This window comes from Spermophilus citellus (assembly GCF_964194105.1).
Source record: "Spermophilus citellus genome assembly, chromosome: 1".
In the NCBI taxonomy this organism is placed as follows: domain Eukaryota; kingdom Metazoa; phylum Chordata; class Mammalia; order Rodentia; family Sciuridae; genus Spermophilus; species Spermophilus citellus.
Window position 1 is genome coordinate 260,489,639 of NC_138182.1, and position 20,309 is coordinate 260,509,947.

The window sequence follows — 20,309 nt, forward strand, 5'->3', positions numbered from 1 at the left end:
CAGGATTAAGAAATATTCAGGTCCCTCCATTCTCTGTTAACATCCTCCAGTATTTAGACAATGTGTGTATTTCACATGTACAAAACACAGCTCCAAGTAAGTTAGTAAAAATGGCATCAAGAAGGTTAAGAGAATACACAGAGATTGTATGAGAAGGAAGAAGAAATTAATTCAATTCTTGTCAAATTACTGTGCATTTTCTAGTAGAAGAAAGGAGGTGATAAGTTCTGTAGAACTCAGGAGGTGATTAGTCCTAGAAGTAATGAACTACTTCAAAAATGGCTACCATTAGATGTAATCTACTTGGAGAGAGTGATAAAACATCATATAAAATATTGATAACTGGTGAATCTAGCTGAAGGATGAATAGAAGTTCTTTGCATAATCTGAGTGACAGTGCAGCTGAAAGTTTGTAATTATTTCAAAATACATTTCCCCAAAATATTCAGGGATATCAATTGAGTTGGCATTTAATGGTTAGGTAATATTTTAGTCTTCTAATTTCTAGACATATCTCATTTCTCCTTTTATGATTCTCCTTTAATGTTTGCAGCATGTGCAGTTCCACCTCAATCTATGAGAATTTGAATTTGTTCATATCATCACCTCCCTGGGGATTTTCTTTCTTCTTATTCTAAGTCATTCTAGTGTTTGAGTGGGTTAAATCTCTATTATTTAAATAAATTGAACTGCTTAACAAATGCTTACTGACATTATCTTTGTGAAGTATATATTACACTTTGCTCATTTTATTGTTTCCTCTTCATCTTTTAAAATTGATTTATAAACTTCTACCTGCATTTTTGTCATATTTATTACTACATATATTATGTGAATTAGAATTATTTTCCTCTTAAAGACCTAGTCATATTGATACCCCTAAAATGAATATTTCAGCATCTGTTCTTTAAGAAAATCATCTAATATAATAATAGTGCTATTAACTTAGATATTTAATAGTATAATTATATTTAACATTCAATTAAATAGTCTAAAATATGACAATTGTTCCTATAATGTCATATAGTTTTTCCTCATGCATATCCAGAATTGCATTTTCTGAAATAGGTAGGCCATTTTACTTTCTTTAGTGTTAAACAGTTTCTAAAAATAGTAGAAATTGACAAGTTAATTCTAAAAGTTTTACGAAAGTATAAAGAATCTTGAAAACCAGTTATTTTGAAAAAGAGTACCCTGGTTGGAGTTTGGAAGTGGAGTTTATATAATCAGATTGTGAAGGAAAAAAACATAATATTTCAATAAATAAAGTAGATTAGAATTGTCTTTTTTTCCCCTCCTTTGTTCTTCACCAAATGAAGAAAAAAAAAAAAGAAATTCTAAAATTCAATGAACCAAAGACCTACAAAAGCCAGAGCCATCCTGAACAGAAGCATCAAAGCTTAGGCATCACAAAACCTGATTTTAAATTATATCATAGAGCCATAATAAATAAAGTAGCATGGAGCTGGCATAAACGAAATATCTAGATGAACCAGACTTCATAGAAACTACAGAGACAAATCTATACATCTACAGTCATGTGATTCTTGACAAAGGTACCAAAAGCATAAATTGGAGAAAAGACAGGCTTTTTAACAAGCAGTGCTGAGAAGACTGGATAAACATATGTTGAAAAAAACGAAACTAGATCCTTATCTCTCCCTTTGAAAGTAAAATCAAAAGGGACCAAAGACCTAACACTAAATCCTGAGACTTAGGAACTGTTAAAAGAAAAATAGGACAATTGCTTCAACATACAGGCACAGGCAAAGACTTCCTGAATAAGACACATATGTCTCAGGAAATAAGGGAATCAATAAATGGGATGGTATCAAATTGAAGAGCTTCTGCACAGCAAATGAAACAACAGAGTTAAGAGACAACTGATGCATTGGGGGAAAACATTTGCTAGCTACTACTTCAAAAGAAGGCTGATATAATAACAAGTTCAACATAAAACTAAATCTTCAATCAGAAAATTAACTGAAGCCACACTTTTGAAAAGAAGAAGTATAAATGATAGACAATTATATGAAATAAAGTCCAATAATTTTAACCATCAGGAAAATACAAATTAAAACTACACTGACGTTCCATCTCAACCCAATTAGAATGGGTGACATCAAGAAAAAAATAATAAATGCTGGTGAGAATGTGGGGAAAAACAAATCCTTAAACACCATTTGAGGGAATGTAAATTGGTATAGCCACAATGGAAATCAGTATGAAGATTCCTCAGAAGCCTAAAAATAGAACTACCATATGCTTCAGCTATTCCACTCATAGTATTTCTCCAAAAGAGTTAAATTTAGCTGATTTTAGATATACTATCCTACCCATGTTTATAGTAGCACAGATTCTAAGAACCAAATTATGAAATTAGCCTGTTTGTTCAAAAAGATTTGACTGGATGAAGAAATGTGGAATATATGTACAATGAAGTTTTATTCAGTCATAAAGAAGAACAAAATTATGTTATTTTCAGGAACATGGATGAAACCAGAGATCATAGTATCAAGCAAAATGAGACAGACTCAAAGAGAAAATTATGGTAGAAGATAGAAGGAAAAATAAATAACAACAAAAAAGGTGAACTCTATGAAATTAGAAGACAGACTAGTATGATAGGTGATGGGAAAGGTGGGGTAAAGATTGGAGAGTGAAATTGATCCAGTTATATTTTATGCATAAAAAATAATACGTAGGTATAAAAATATAAAATGTTGTTGATCTATATAATTAACTTTTTTATATGTTAGTTTATATACGTTTACCTTTAAAGAGTCAAAATTGACAACACACCCAAACACACGTTTATTAAAACTGAGAACCATTGATCCAGATTTATTTATATTCACAGTGATCGTTCATTATTTAATAAAATTATTCATGATTGTATTTTCTACTTGATGTAATATTGCATAATAATTAAAAACTATTTTCTAGAAAATCACCTTGAAAATTACCACAATCTAGGTACAAAAGGCAGTACACCGTTTGTATTTGCCTTATGATTAATCAATTCAAATTTTATGGCAACAAAGACGAGCAGAATCAATTTATCACCTCATAGTTATCAATGAGTTGTCAGTGTATGTACTTCATGCTTTTTTAAATATTATTTTTCACTTCCCTAACTCTCCACTACTAAAATACTTTTAACATCTCCTTGTATGCCAGAAGAGAAAGCATTTTTGTTCTTTACAAAGGACATCATTTTATCATAGTCAATCTATGTTTTAAAACTACTCAAAATCTTCTAGTTGTCTTTTTATTCTCTAATCACAAGTCTTCACATTTTCTATCACTGCATTTGACTTAAACTTCAAGAAAACAACAAAGGATGTAGTGAGAATGGCTGATCAATCAATCAGGACATAGAAATAAATCTAGTGAGAAAAACAGTTTACAGGGAATATGTGACACCATTTTCCTGTCCTTTCTAAAAGTTCTGTTAGAATTCATTGAGTGTGTGCCTTGTCTGGATTTCTTTCAATCTCCCTAAACCTCCTAATGAATTGTCAGTGAATAACCTCTATAAAGTTAATTCTAAAAGGTTGTACACCCTCAGAATCTGTTGTCTTTAATTTAAGGCACTGTTAACACAGTGTCTTTAGATTGATAATAGACCTTGCTATGTGATTTTTGCCTATGGTGCAAAATCAGACAATTATTTATTATTTAATAAAAGTATTTGTGATATAGTGTATTTATGAGAAATATTAAAAATTGCTTTTTATTTTAGTGGCCTTTCATTTTATTGTTTTTAAGTGTTTCCCTGACTCTATAGTGTAAAAAAACTTAAATATTATTTTGCTTAAATTAATCTTGAGGTATAATGGGTTTATTCAGTTATGAGAAAAAGTGTTTTTGTTAATTTTGAATCATTTTTTAAATTTATTTTTTAAGATTAAAATATTTTATGACAAACCTTAGACTAAATGAAATATTACATTACATTTGTTGTACATGACAAAAAATAATTCATAATATATATACAATCAATTTTAAAGTTCTATCATTAGATTAAGCCATCTTTGATTATTTTCTTATGTTCACAAAATTCTTAGGAATTTTAGGAATCCAACTTTTCATGATTATTTGTTATGTTTATTGGGTTGAGCATAAAAAATGGAAGTGAAGTTTCTTTCAGAAATTTGTACATTAAAATCATTTTCAGTAAGTAACATTCTTAGGAATCCAACTTTTCATGATTATTTGTTATGTTTATTGGGTTGAGAATAAAAATGGAAGTGAAGTTTCTTTCAGAAATTTGTAAATTAAAATCATTTTCAGTAAGTAATATTTCACCACTTTAAAGGTGTCTAATTTTGTATTTCTTTTTAATAGATATGAAAAATAAAAAGAAAAAAGTGGAGTTAATTTAGTAAGTAGGAACATTTAAAATTTGTATTTCCACAAAAGATATCCACATAATTACTTTTGAATATTAGTCATTACTCAAATACCAAAGAGATATACTGGTGGGGAAAATATATATATATTTTCCCCCTCCCCAAATAGGCCTTTTACTCACTAAAACTAGTGACTGTGGCATGTAGATATGCTTCAATGTTTGAACTGCCAAAAGGTAAATAAGGAAAAACTGCATATTTGTTTTGCTTCCAGCCATGTAGCATGGGTTTGGTAACACTAACTCTTGATATTGGTAATAACAATTCTTCACAGACTTCTCTCTCTCTCTCTCTCTCTCTCTCTCTCTCTCTCTCTCTCACACACACACACACACACACACACACACACACACAATTTATCAGGAGGAATGGTGTAGAAACCAAGAAAGTGAGTGAGAAAGGGGGACTTTACTGGGATTTAATTCTGGACATTCTAAGAAGATCAGGGACTCAGGAGGCTGGATATATCAAAATAAAGAAGAAAACTCAGGGTCGTTGCTGGTGGTCTGTTTGATCCACACCTGACTCCCTCTTACCTCCGCTCCAAGCAAAAATATTGGAGGGATAAGTCAATTAAAGAAAGTTGCATTTAAAGGAGGCTTGAGGCATGTCTGCATACAGTGAGAAGGGAGATCAAAGACACTTCCTGACTAACCTCAAATGCGTGCTTCAAATTACCAGGAGGAAAACAATAATAGACAAACAAAACAGGGAAGAATATAAGCAAATAAGGGAAAGAAGTAAGTTCTACATTAACACTATTTCTTGTGTTATGCAGAAGTCATATGTCTTAAGGTGAGGAATCACAGTCAGGATTCAGGACCCTCATAGAGGCAAAAATTGAAAAGAGAAAATCCAGGAATGGAAGAAGTCACAGAAGAGGTGGTACTTATACGTCCAGTGTAACATGCAGCTAATGCCTAAACTAAACATGCAGAGAACAGGGAATGTTGTGGGGTAAGAAAAATGAATCAGAGATATGGAATAGACTGAAGACTGATACCTGAGCAGAGATTTTAGCCACTCCAGGTCCTAGAAAAGAAGACTAAAGTTCTACTTAGATGAGGATGGTAAACATTTTGGAATTTGCAGTGAAACACTAGGAGTGTGATAATTTGTGAGTAAGAATGATAAACTTTTCATAAAGGTTATATATATCATAAGACTAAACACATAAACAAAATAATAATCTGCCTTTAAATCTTTAATACAAAACTTACATAACATCAAAGAAGCCTACAGTAATTATACTGCCTACTGAACCAAAACTCTACATTCTTCATAGGAAGATAATAGACTCTAGAATCCCCACAATATATAATTTATAAAGGTCAGTATGTAAAGAAATAATATTCAACATAAATAGAAACAAAGAGGACCCTGGTGCTGGATTTAAACAGAAAAAAATCTTTATAATAACTCACATAAATATATAAAGAATATAATAAGGCATAATAAAAGAAATGGTAAATATATGAGGAATGTCATAAAATATGTGAAAAGTCAAAGAGATGAAATACTAAAACTAGAAGCAAAAAATAAAATATCTGAAATAAAAATATGAAACAGTAGATTGGATATAAAACATATAAAAACATAAATCTGAAGACAATGTAATTAAATTATCCCAATTTGAGCCCAGAGACAAACTGATATTTTGATAAATCTACCCAATCTTGAACTATGGAACAATATCTCTTGTCTTAAATCACTTGTATTTGAAATTTCCAAAATGAAGAACAGACAGTCGCAAAAATAATAATTTTTAAATGTTTATGTAATTTTAAAATTTGATGAAAAACAATTCACAGAACAAAGAAGGCCAACAAATTCCTAGAAGAATAAACAAGCACTGTATCTGGGTATTAGAGAAAAACAGCTGAAAACCACAATTATGAGCAGAAACTTAAAAGCACCTAGAGAATCATGTACATTATATATAGGGCAACAAATACAAGAATAATGACTGAGTCTTAATACACAGTGGCACAACTGTGGAGGCTAAGGCAGGATGCAGAGTTCAAAGCCAGCTTCAGCTATTAAGTGAGTCCCTAACAAACTCAGTGAAACCCTGTCTCTAAATAAAATATAAAAACGGACTGTGGTTGTAGCTCAGTGGGTAAGCACCAGTGGGTTTAATTCCTGGTACCAACCCCTCACCCCAAGAAAAATATAATGATGGACTTATTATTTAAAAATAATAGAATCCACAGCACAAGGCAGCAACAATATAATATGCTATAAGGAAAATAAAATGGTCAGGTTAACATGTTTCTATAGTCATTAAAATATCTTTCAAAAAATGAAAGTTAAATAGAATATTTTCAGATACACAAAAGCTAAGAAAATTTGTGCATATATGAATAAACTTCCAGTTATATATCAAAGATTGCCAAACTTCACAAAAATGTATAAACCAACCATGAACTATTTGCATTTCAATAAATCATGGTAGCTGCTTTTCAAAGACAATTATACAGAAAAATGCTGAGAGCTAAAGGATGACAAAATATAAAGGATACAAACACATGCCTAGGTGAAATGAAATCAATTTAGTAGTGTTATTACAGGTAAAGGGCAGAATTTCATAATGATGAAAGACCACTTAATCACAAACACAAGAAAGATAATTGGATATACACCTAATAGCTGCATAAAAATAATTTTAAAAATAGACAAAAGTAGAAAGAAACTTAACAATGTAGGTTTTAAATTTCTACTCCCAGTAAGAATTGAACAAGGAGAAAAAAAATTACAAGGATAGGTAATTGAATATTAGCATCATATTTTCCTAAGACTATAGAATATTAATTATAAACTATAACCAATAGAATAAACCCTGTAAGATGATCATAATTTTTCATTATAAAACATTTGTTTTTAGAAAAATTAAGAGTATCAATTTTTCAAAAATTGCTTAAGTACAAATAATGTATATCTTTTTTGGGTGGGGGTACCAGGGACTGAATTAAGTGGCACTTAATCACTGAGCCACATTCCCAGCTCTATTTCTTATTTTATTTAGAGACAAAATTTCACTGAGTTGCTTAGCTCCTCACCTTTACTGAGGCTGGCATTGAACATGAGATCTTCCTGCCTTAGCCTCCTGAGCCTCAAACCTGTGATCACAGGTGTGTACCACCACACCCAGCTGCAATGTATATCTTTTTATCTTAGATTTGCAGAGTCACTATTTGCCTACGTATCTTGAACTCATCTTTGTCCCTTTGTTTTTAATGTTTATTTCTGAATAGGATAATTTATTATAATCACATTCCTAGGAAACTCTGACATTGAAATAAGAGTATTTACTGTATGAATTAAGCTAAGTATATATTTAATTGCATATTTTTAAAATATTTATTTTTTAGTTTTTTTAGGTGGACACAATATATTTATTTTATTTTATATGGTGCTGAGGATCGAACCCAGTGCCTCACGCATGCCAGGTGAGTGTGCTACCACTTCAGCCAAATTCCCAACCTTCAATTGCATATTGAGAGTGACTTTAAATACCTCATATACTTAGTGTAAAACTTTGATAGTTTTAGAGTACCTTCTTTACACCATTTCCATAAACACCAACAGTTCAGTTTTGTGGTCCTTAATTGTTTAAGATTTACTCAGGACAAACTTCAAAAAGTTTGTATGAGTACAGTTGAAACATTTTTATCTGGAACAAAAATCTTTGTTCTTTGGAAACAGGAAACATAATAATTCCTAAACAAAAGGAGCAAGTTTGCATACATTATTAATTGAGAATAATTCTAGTGTCAAATTAGGCAACATAGAATTTATTAGTGATTTAATCTTAGCCAGGAGCAGTGGTGTACACCTGTAATCCCCTCTACTTGGAAGGCTGAGGCAGTAGGATTACAAGATTATGGACAGCCTTGGCAATTTAGCAGACCCTTCTCAAAATGATGATTGTTTAAAAACAGGAACTGGGGATCTTGCTCATAGGCAGAATCTCCTGGTTTGAATTTAAAGTAATTAACACACACACACACACACTCTAAAACAAAACAAAACAAAGAATTCAGTGCATTAGGTAATAAATTAAAATATGTCTATTTTACTCTGAACACAAGTTTCATGTTTGGTAGGCCTTTCCCATATTAGGCCAGAATAATAGTATTTTGTTTATTTTATACAGGAAAAATTGTTTAAGAAGAGGTGAGGTCTTCTTACTCCTCCTTCTAAGGTTTCACATTTCAGGTTTTCCATTTTCACACTCATTAATAATACTACACAGGAATACAATGGACATTAAAATGCAGTTGGAAGCTTATAATTAATATGCAAAACATTAATGCGCTATGTTAGTGCATTGATTAAATGCTAGTGGTATAGAAGAGTTATAAATTTTCTGAGGTACAATTAGCTAATATATTCAAAGTCTTAAAATTCTTATTTTAACTTTAAGAATTTCCACTTCATTAATTTAAATTTAAATACAGTGATTTATAATATACAAAGATTTTTTTAGTTCAAAACTTTCACAAAGATGTTTGTGTGCACATGTATGTGTGTATAAAATTAGAAAGAAACAAAACAAAAAATTTAACATATATCATAGCTTATTTCAACATTTTAACAATATGCAAAAATGTAGCATTATCTGAGAAAGGCAGGAAAAAAGTATAAGAAACAGAAAACTCACAATATTAAAGAATATATTCAGTAAATAGAATTAATATTTAAATATTTTAATCTTTTGTGGTATGATTGTAGTTATCTTAGTATTTTCATCCTTTTTAAAAATTCACTGCACATGGTTTTTCATAGGTAACATATATTGTTTTATAGTGATATATTTTATAGTTATAAAATAATAATGACAATAATAATATCTGATGTTCTTGTGTGTAAATATTTTCCCCATTTTTCCCTCTAAACACTTCTAGAGGCAGTACTACTTTTGCTATTTCAATTCCCTTTCTTCCTTTCTTCCCTCCTTCCTTCCTTCTTCCTTCCTAATGAGTAATAGTGGATCTGACCCTCTCAAATTTGAAGGAGGAGAGAATATTGTAATATTAGAAATAGTTCAATAGTACTGAAACCAGTGACGCTGTGATGAAAATTTACACATATAATTTGGTAGTCATACTAATAATATTCTGCCACTTCATATTTTTAAAATAGTTTCACAGTTACTTACATTATAACAATAAATAAAACAAAAAAAAAGTTCACTTAATTTTTAGAATCAGGTGTATGTCGGAGTGCCGCGAATCCTAATTCAGACCAAATTGGCTTTGTCTTATTTTTAAATTCTACATACTACTTTAAAATAATGTCTATTAGGAATAGTGATTATTTTTAGTTGAAATCTTTTTAAAGTATGTGGTATTTGAGACAATATGGGAAAATGACAGGGGTGTGAATGCATTTAGGGACCTTGAAAGTAATGGGAATAAGGAGGGAAAATTACAAGAACAGCAAAAACTAACATCATTTGCTGAGAATGTCTGAATTTGCTGTTTCATATAAAGGGGAAAGTGAATATATTTCTGGTTAATGTTATCTAATTTTTTGTTTTGTTTTCCATAGTATAATCTCTCAGGATACTGACTAATAAAATACCCACCACCCCCAAAAAATTTTGAAATACCAACTAAATATTATTTTTGAGAAAACAAATGATGTTAAACATTTGAGGAAAGGAAAAAAAAACCCATTTGGGTCTAAAGCAGATTCAAGTACACAAATTCTAGAAGAAAATAATGAAAGATAGAACACAGTAATGGAAATATTCCATGACTATGATTTTTATAAACTTACCATTCTTTGGGAAAATACTAGCTAGGAAGAATGAGGATGGGTTTTCTTTAGTGATATCCCAAGGAAGGAGATTCTGGAAAAGGGATCAGTTATTCAAGATTTGGTGCTATATCAGTTATGTCTGGAAAGCTAGCATCTCTTCATACAATAAATGTGATCTGTGGACATGATGAAGAAATAGATAGGTGCATAGAAGAAGAAATATTTCATGCTAAATAGAACCAAGGATTAGGGGTATATAGAACATACATGGTAACATGTGAGACCATTGAACACTTAATTCTATTTAAGTAAATTTAGATTGATTTTCTATAAAATTTCAAGAGATAGGTATTATTCAAAAAACTGTTTTAGAATAATAAACTGTGTATTTAAAGTAGTTAGACAAGAGGTGTTTTAGTGCTTCACTGTGAAGAAATAATATCTGAGAGGAAAATATGCAAATCACAATGATTTTTACCCATAATACAATATAAATATATGGCAAAACATTATATTATACACCATAAATTAGGACACTTATTATGTCACTTTTTTAAAAAAAGAAAGAAAAAGTGGGTAATATGTTTTTGAGAATTTAAAATTAAAATATTAGTTTAGTGTGCTGAAATGCAGTGGTTGGTCTGGTAAAATGGTAATTCAGTACTGGCAATAAGACTATTGGTAGTAAATATTAGAAGACTGGTTCAACTTTAATTGCGGATTTTTTTAAAAAAATGAATGCATATTATTTATTCAATTAATATGGCAGAAGTAATGGTAAATTCTTTACTTATGCTGGTCTTTTTTATTTTTGCATTACAATTCCTACACCATTGTACCATAATTTATCATATCTCTGATGATGGTTTCTCTTCAGATCATATAAATCTTTTGCCTTTTACACGCGGATTTTTTTTTAATAGAACTCAGTGTGAAACAAATCTTTGTAGACTATCCTTTTTTTTTTTTTTTTTTTGGTTTGAGGAATTGGGAATTGAACTCAGGGGCACATGACCACTGAGCCACATCCCCAGGCCTATTTTGTATTTATTTAGGAAGAAGGTCTCACTGTTGCTTAGCACCTTGCTTTTGCTGAGGCTGACATTGAACTCATAATCTTCCTGCCTCAACCTCTGGAGCTGCTGGTATTACAGGCTGCATCACAAGACCCAGCTTTTATAGACTATCTTGGGAGTCTGGTTATAAAGGGCTATAATGTTTAGTATTTTTGTCATGTGTTTTGAGTTTTAAGCAATCAACATATAAAGAGAATTTTGAAATATGACACATTCACAAATAAAAAGTTGCTGCTACATGTCCTACACCATAAATAATGACATTCTAAAACCTTCATAAGGGGCTGGGAATGTGGCTCAGGCGGTAGCGCGCTTGCCTGGCATGCGTGCGGCCCGGGTTCGATCCTCAGCACCACATACAAACAAAGATGTTGTGTCCGCCGAGAACTAAAAAATAAATATTAAAAATTCTGTCTCTCTCTCTCTCTCTCTCTCTCTCTCTCTCTCCCCTCTCTCACTCTCTCTTTAAAAAAAATAAATAAAACCTTCATAAAAATATTTTATTTAGATTCTAAAAAGTAATGTAATATACCATTAAAATCATCTGATTTCCCTTAGTAAATTTGAGACTTTATTTCAGTCTTTGATTTCTCCTCTGGCTGATACTTATACACATCAAAGTGCCGTATCTTAAAAGCCTAAGAAAAAATTCCCATTCATTCCAATATATTATATAGTGCATGTATCCTCATGAGAGAGCATGAAAGAATCATGTGAATTTTGATACCCAATCAAATACAAACAAGACTGTATCCTTTCTCCCATTTCATATTTGTTACCTGTGTTTCACATTGTTTTCAATGACAACAAAATCTATTATAACCAAATATACAACACTTGATCAATGATAAACACCCCTTTTATATTTTCTGATTATAGTCATGATTATTTCAGTTATGGAATAGTGGAAGTTTCTGAAGTAAATCTATGAGGACTTCAGAACTCACTCTGTAACACAGATCCTATTATATTCTTATGCTGGCTACTGTAGGCAGGCCATTGACCACCACACTCCCTGTCCTGAACAAAACTAGCTCTAAATACAGATGTTCAAATTAAAATGTAATAGTCAATTAAATTGATATTCATAAAAATTTAAAGAATATTAACATTTTCCTTCAAGATTTAGCGCTATATCAGTTATGTCTGGAAAGCTAGCATCTCTTCATACAATAAATGCGATTTAGCAAGCCTATATTTAAATCAGAGTGAAATTCTGTCCAATTCTTAATACTGGACATATAACTTGATTGTTGATCCATAATAAGCAAAAGTTCTTTAGGATCTTGTTCTGATGTAACAAATAATCTCATGTGGACTGGGCATGAAGTTCAGATGTAGAGCACTTACTTAGCTTATGCTAGGCCCTGGATTTTAACCCAAGCACACATGCACACTTGCATGCGCGTGCACACACACATACACACAAAAAGTACATGTAAAGATTCTTCAACAAAAGAGTAAAAGCCCTTGCCATACTTCTTGCTAAATTTTATTCATTTCTCTCTTGTTCAATATTATTATTCTGCATAAAAATTCAGTCACTAGAAAGGCAATTTGTAAATCAATGGAAATGTAACTGATGTGACACAGCAATCTGTATACGGGGTAAAAATGGGAGTTCATAACACACTCAAATCAATCTGTGAAATATGGTATATTAAGAACTATGTAATGTTTTGAACAACCAACAATAAAATAATAAAAAAAAAATTTCAATGAAATGTCTCTGTTCAAATGAAGAGGAACTAGATGGCAGTTGTGACTTTGAAATTGTTTTGAGTAAGAAATAAAGGATTCTCTTGTTACATAAAAGAGTATTAGGAAATCTCTGATACATTAGATTAGGCATTTTTCCTCTACTTTCAATCCCATCTTCTTAAATTTGTTTACATGAACATTTTTACTGAATCCTCCTGCCCACATCAGCAGATTCTTACAAAAGCCTAGAAAATAGCAGAATCTTAAAATAAAAGAAATTTTAATGGCAATAGTTTAATATAACAAAAATCTGAGGGTTAGAAAACTAAATGACATAAATTCTATACCATTTCAAATGCCACAATCAGGATCAAATCTTGTAAGTTGCATATTTGTGGGTGTTCATATATGTAAAGATTAAATTTTCTGCTGTTATTTTGTTCATTCTTTAATTGCTTCTTGTATATTTATGATGAAACCTTAGTTTCTATTCAGATTATTTGTTATTCCAACTTTACATAATTTTATATCACCTGTAAATAAATGTTTTGTTTTTAATATTCTGTGTTACCTAGTATGTACAAAAACTGAAACCAAACTATAAAATTATAAGAAATATAATATAAGAAATATAATTTTTTTTTCATTAGAAACTTCCTGTCTCTTTCCAGTGCTGGTGTGTGGTGAATTTGGCAGGTGTAACTTCACAAGGCGTAATGCTTCCAGTGCAGTAGATTCTGAAGGATAAAAGTTTAGTTTACCAGGACAACCAGCAGACACTGTCTTTGTGGTGTTCGAGAGGTTCAGTCTTTACTAGAATTCTTGTGTTTCTCTATGTTCTGCGTCAAGGGCTCTGTTAGCTTCTGTATAGGCATGTAACTAATGAAGTTAAAAGTAATGAGAACAGGGTAGGCTAGCGTGAATAAGCTCCTAATAACAAAGGCTCCAAAGTGGTTAGTATCCCACTTCTACAGTGAACTACATATGTAGTAAGGGCAGATGTAAAATCTGGTTCTACACCAAAACTGAGAAAGAATTGGGTGTCTTATTTTGTTGAAGACTTTTTCCATATATGTAGATTTTACATGGAAAAAATAAAAAGTGAACGTATATGTTTGGCTTAATTATTCTCATTAAATGAAAATTCTCATAATTATAATGAGTTTTCTATTTTTGACTTATTATCTGTTTGTTGAGGTTAAAAAGACAAACAAATTAAACATCTTAAATTTGTTCATGGGTTTAAAAAATGTCACTTGGCTAAAACAAATGATAAAACATTTTATGAAAAGTAGCAAAACAGATTGGTCACCTACTTTTAGTAATCATTTGTAAGAGATTATATAATTTATTAAAAATAAGGAAAGTAGTACCTAAAGATTTAAAACATATTGTGTATTTTAAGTTGTTCATGTAGCAATGCGGTCAACATACAAATTAATCAACTCATTGTTCAGAAGGAAGCATTTTTGTTTTCAACTAAAATCAAATGCTTGTAGTAGTGCCTTAACAGTCTTGAGATTATGAGTCTTTCTTTTTATCAGTGGCTATTTTTCTGTATTTGTGAGTCTCCAAGGATGAAACTGTTTCTGTAGTAAGGCCCTGTGATCTGAATGTGTCCTTTATACCCTGCCTTAGAAAAAGAATCATAAGGCAATTTCAAGTCCTTAGACACAAATGTCTGCTTGTTGAACTGGAAACGTCTTCACCTTAGTTAATAACTATGGTGTGAAGAGTGATGTTAAATGAGGGATGCTGGAGGATGCCATATGACTTACCCGAGGAGAAATAACAGAGAAAAGAGCAGCTAGTGAACTGAAGGGTCAAGTGAGATGACCTATGGGACCAGAGGAGATATATCAAAAGAAGTGGAAAAATGGGCTTCTGGAAAGGGAGGCTGCATTTGAAAAGCATATTGTCCACACACAAATAAAGAAGTAGACCAACATTTAAGCAATTTCACAGAATAAATGCACTTCTGGTTTAATATAGAAAGCTATAACTTTGTGCTATCAGGTACTCTTTTATTTTTTTTTTATTTTGGGATTATTCTAATGTATTCGCCTGGTGTCAGTGAGTCGATAGTCCAATTATTAGAATTCCATCTAGGATTTTTGTTCAAGAATCAAGAAAAATAAATATATGGTCTGTGTATAATGTTAGTATTTATGCTTACTTACATGCTTATTCTCAGATTTGGTAAGGCCTCAGCACTGAGTATAAATCAAATATAATCAGGGTGAAAAAATGAATTGTCCTGAGTATAGAATAGAATTAATAAGATTGGTAAGAAATGACAGATAGGTTGTGCCACTAAAGAAAAAAATAAATAAGAATGAATTGACAAAATAGGTAATGCATGAAAGAAAGAGAAGAATCTTTTTAAACACAAAAGAAAGACATGAGGAAGTGAGTTATACATTTTCAATTACCATTTGTTATTGGTTCCTGATGAGAAACCATTCATGTTGCTGCTATTAACATAAAGGTATACTTCCCTAAAGATAGTGTCTTCTTTCGCCTTATTTTGTCTTTTCTTCTTCCTCTGCCTTTAAACTTTTAGTCTGGATTATAGTCAGGAAGTAGTTCAGTCTGACATTAAGATATGGACGCATCTAGAAATAATTTATTTCTCACACAGAACATGCTATTCTTATGATGAACTAGTCATCTATAGATACCACTATATTTTAATAATTTTATGGTATACTAAAATTGTGATTTGTTTTTTCTTATATAGCAGACATTTATCATAATTTCAAATAACATTTCAAGGAAAGTGTTCTTTAAAATGAATACATATAGAATCAATTCTTATGTCATGATTAGAACTGAACCAAGGCCACACATGAGCTATATTATTTTGATTCTTTTTTCAGATAGTGATATAAAATGGGCATGTGAATACATCACATTCCACATACTACCTTTCTGAAATAATCTGCAAGAGCATGCTTTTCAAACATCATATTTAAGTAATTTTTTTCTGAATAATTATTAGTTGTGCGGAAAATTGATACAAATAATAAATAAACAGCTATCACTTTCAAGTTTTGGAATTCTCATATCAAAGTCCTTACCTTGCCTACATATTGTGTGTCTGTACCTGTGTACTCTTCCAACAAGAAGAACTGATTCCACATCCAGCCACGCTTGGTGCGACGAAGCATTTTACCATCATATTTTGTCAAGCTCACTATCCTCTGGCTGGGTAAGTAACTGCTACCGTTTTCTTGTAATGGGATGGTGTCAACTGTGTGCAAGATGTAGGTCCAGATGAATAATGGTAGACAATGGTAAGTCCTCATTATCTGCTACTTCAGAAGGATGTCAAATTCAATGTATTGCCTGTATCTCCTGAAGAGGAGGAGAGAAAATGGTTTTACTAAGTTGTGTTACACTTTCACACAACCTGTAGACTAAAAATCTATTCTGACTGCTATTTAAGTTTTTATATAATTTTTCTATTATAAAGCAGTGAACCACCATTAAAAATTCATATAACACATAGATAATTAGGGAGATATGGATATCTTCTGATATATACATATGGATAGCTAAAGTAAACTAAACACACTCTAAATGAATTCAGAGATATCGGCCCAGTACAGCAGAAAAGAGAATGGAGACTAGCAAGTATTGTTATAGATGTTTGCTATAGTGCAAAACTATCAGCTCTGCCCATCATACCTATGTCACTTAATTCCCAAATCTATTACTTTTAAAAAAGGTATGATTTATAATAAAACATATACATGATTGCAAAAACACTCCCTAGTAAACAAATCCTAAACCTCAACATTTTCTGAATCTGAAATATCAGTTCATAATAATTGTCATTCATCAGGGCTGTTATAGCTAAACATAATCTTGAGAGCTATGGGGTAACTGGCAAATTTACCCACAATCAAGTTAAAATTCTTTAATAAATATCCAAATTAACAACTAGTACTTAGAAAATATCTTGTGGGAGGAAAAAATATCTAATCACCACTACTGCAGAACATACCCAGTAGTGGGTAGATTGGCCATGGTGAAATGAAAAAGTAGCAGCAAGAGAATTTCAAGGAAGCTGATGCTTCACTTATATAAAACAACAAATTCCTTAGCTGATTACACTGGTTACCTTGACTTCTTCCCATGGGAAGAAATTATTTTTTTCCATTGACCTTGATAACCACATTTGCAGGAGATATTGAATATCACTCTAAGTGATCTGTGGTATATTTTAACTTAGATGCACCCTTCATGCAGACTGTAGGCCTTTGAACAAAAAGTCTATCTGTATTAACTGGATCCAGAGATTCAGGCAGGGGTCAAGGTCCCATAGGCCTTGCAAAACTAGAGTAAGAAATTCACATTAATTTCCAGTGAAATGAAAAGCTGTTGAAAGATTTTTACATAATATATTTAGAAAAGATCAATCTGGCGGTTAAATAGAAAATAGCCTAAAAAGTAGGAAAGGGATTTGGTTAAGGGAGAGATCAATTGGAGTCTGTTGTTCTAGTTCAGAAAGGAATGAGCACAGCATACAAAGAAGTGTTTTGATGTGAAAGCTGAGTCTCTACCATAAATCCCTTTGATCCTTTAATATGGCCACACACATACTACAATTTTGGAATTATTTAGTTTCTCATAGCCTTTACCTGCAACTGTCTTTGAACCATGTCCTCTGGTGACTGGAGCCACTTTACCCTCATGCAAAAGGAGACTGAAGTGCTACAACTTTGTAAGCATCTCCCATGGATTTCCTTAGCCTGTACTTATTAGATGCAAAAGTGGGAAAACCCACACATTATTTATTTGCAAGAATCCCCTGCAAAATCACGCTGAATCTGGAAATCTGACACCTGTCTTTGGCTTCTTTTTCTTGGTTGTTCTTCTTTCTATCCATTCTTTCTTCCCTATTTCTTCCTTTTGGACTGAGATGGTCTGACTTTTGCTTTCTCCATCATTGTAGTGAGAAAGGATATATGACTTGCTTGATTTTTCAGGTTCACAGTTAAAGAGAAATTTTACTTTTGAATATATCATACTGTAATCGCATTCATATCTGATTTATATGATAATAGATGAGTTTTGTGACTTGACTACAGATTTACTAATGAAACGTCTTAAGATACTTGGGACTTTGGGGATAAAATGTACATACTATACATGTGGAAGTCATGGATTGGGGAGGGGCTGTAGTGGAAATATGGACTGAATGTTTGTGTCACATTAAGGTCCATATGTTGAGATCCTAACACCCCAGATAATATTATTAGAAGGTAGGAATTTCAGGAAGTGATTAGATTTATATCAGGCCTTAAAGATGCAACCCTCATAATGAGATTAGTGCCTCTACAAAGACATCAAGGAGCCGGAATTCTTTTGTGACTGTCAGCTGGGTAAGGGCAAAATGCAAACCAAGAGAGTCCTCATCATGCCCCAGATCTGCGCACACCTTGACCTTTACTCTTCATTCTCTGGAGCTGTCACAAATAAATGTTTGCTATTTAAACTGTTCATTCTATGATAAGTTGTAATAGCAGCCAGAATCAACTATGACACAGTGATATTACTCTATATGTACTAACCTGAAGCTTCCTTTATGTGTTTTAAAACTTGCCTTTATGCCAGGAATGGTGGCAAAAAAAAAATAAAATAAAATGTAATTCCAGTGATTCTGGAGGCTGAGCGAGAAGGATTGAAAGTTCAAAGCCAGCCTCAGTAAAAACAGCACTTGCCTTTAGACACTCTGACCTTGATCAATTTACTTAGTTCATCTAAGGTATCCCCTTCTTGTTTCCCTGTTTCTTCATAATATTCTACTTTTTTGAAAAGTCTCTAAAAAATCTTTCAAAAGATAGTTTACCACATTATAGTTTCTTTTACTTTTCTTCTACTCTGTATATTCTTCACATTGTTTTTTGACAACTTTTAATATCATTTTTATTTAGTGTATAATATGCTTGTTTCTCTTAGCTGCAATGTAACTTACATGATATGAGATATTTTGTGTACATCTGTGTCTTGCGCATAAAATAGTTGACAGATATGTATTAAACTAACTGGTTAATAGATTAATGCTAATATAGATACCCCCATTTTGAATCCCGTATTCCATTTGAGATTGACTATTTATTCTGTTGCATAAACAAGGTAATAAATAAATGGAAGAATTTACCTAGGAGAAAATATCTTTTCTGAAAGAATGGGGCATGTTTTTGCTTCCTATAAAAATGAAAAAAATCTTCAGTGATATGATTAATATTCACAAGCATTTGCATCAAATGTGATTAAGTATGAACTTCACTAGTGATTGGTATAAATTATAGAGTGTTTATATGAACTTTACATCCCCTTCATTAAATACCTTTATTTTTCTCATAACTCTTCACATATTTGTTTCACATTTAGGGAACATTAGTACAGCTCTCTTGTGGCTAATTTAATACCTGTATATTCCTTGGCTCTTAGATAAAATTGCACATTTTAAAAGGTTTTCTGCTGCTTTTGATTTTAAAGTTAGCAAGCTCTTATCCCATGAGGTTTATTAAAAATTCCTCATAGTCTTTATTCACTCAATAGCAACAAGCTGACTACCAAAATTTCTATGCTTAATTATCTCTATCAGCCTTAAATACTTTGCATTTTAATCATGTTTCTGTTGATAAATAAATGCTATCAGATGCATGATGAAGTACAATATTTTAAATTTGGATTAACTTTGATTTTATAATCAGGGAATTCACTGCAATCTTGTTAACTTTAAAAACCGAAAATTGTTTTATTATTATTCCCTTGTACCCTTAATTATGTTCAATTGCATTTAAAATAATTTTTTTTGGTTATTTATGAATCAAGAAAAAATGTTCGTTTTTGTAATTAAGTAGATTGTTTCGCATATAAACTGCACATCTAAAATTAAATTGTATTCTTTCATATTCTTTTTCTTGTAAATGCACATTTGTATGCTTTTAATTCAGTAAGGTATTTCATTCCTATTTTTAGGCAAATTTTCTCAGATGAAAGGTACATATAAAGCAAGTGTGTGTGATTAATTTTGGTGTCTTATCATTTTGCTGTTTGTAATCAACAATAAATTTTCAAATATATTCAAAAATATACAAAACGAAACTTTGTTTTACCCATGTAACACAAAAGGCACAGTTCTAGGTATGTACACAATGATGGAAAAAGAATTCACACCCAGAAACCTGTATATTAATGTTTATCTAAACTTTACTCATAATCTCTCAAAATCAAAAAGAAAGAGGTGGATAGGTGGCTTGCTAGGTGGCTTGTTAGGTGGCTTGCTAGGTGGCTTACTAGGTGAACAAGTATAAACATTGTGACATTTACTAAA

The 20,309-nt window shown here is 31.5% G+C and overlaps 1 protein-coding gene across 1 annotated transcript in view; it reads right to left on the reverse strand.

Moving 5' to 3' along the window:
• Positions 1-16,266, reverse strand: part of CDH9 (cadherin 9) — a gene marked incomplete at both ends in the record, with an annotated part of 117,194 nt that extends 100,928 nt beyond the window's left edge. Inside the window, one exon of the mRNA XM_081299201.1 lies at positions 16,039-16,266. Within this exon, the coding sequence (XP_081155327.1) occupies positions 16,039-16,266 (228 nt within the window). The remainder of the gene's footprint in view (positions 1-16,038) is intronic.
• Between the last annotated feature and the right edge of the window lie 4,043 nt (positions 16,267-20,309).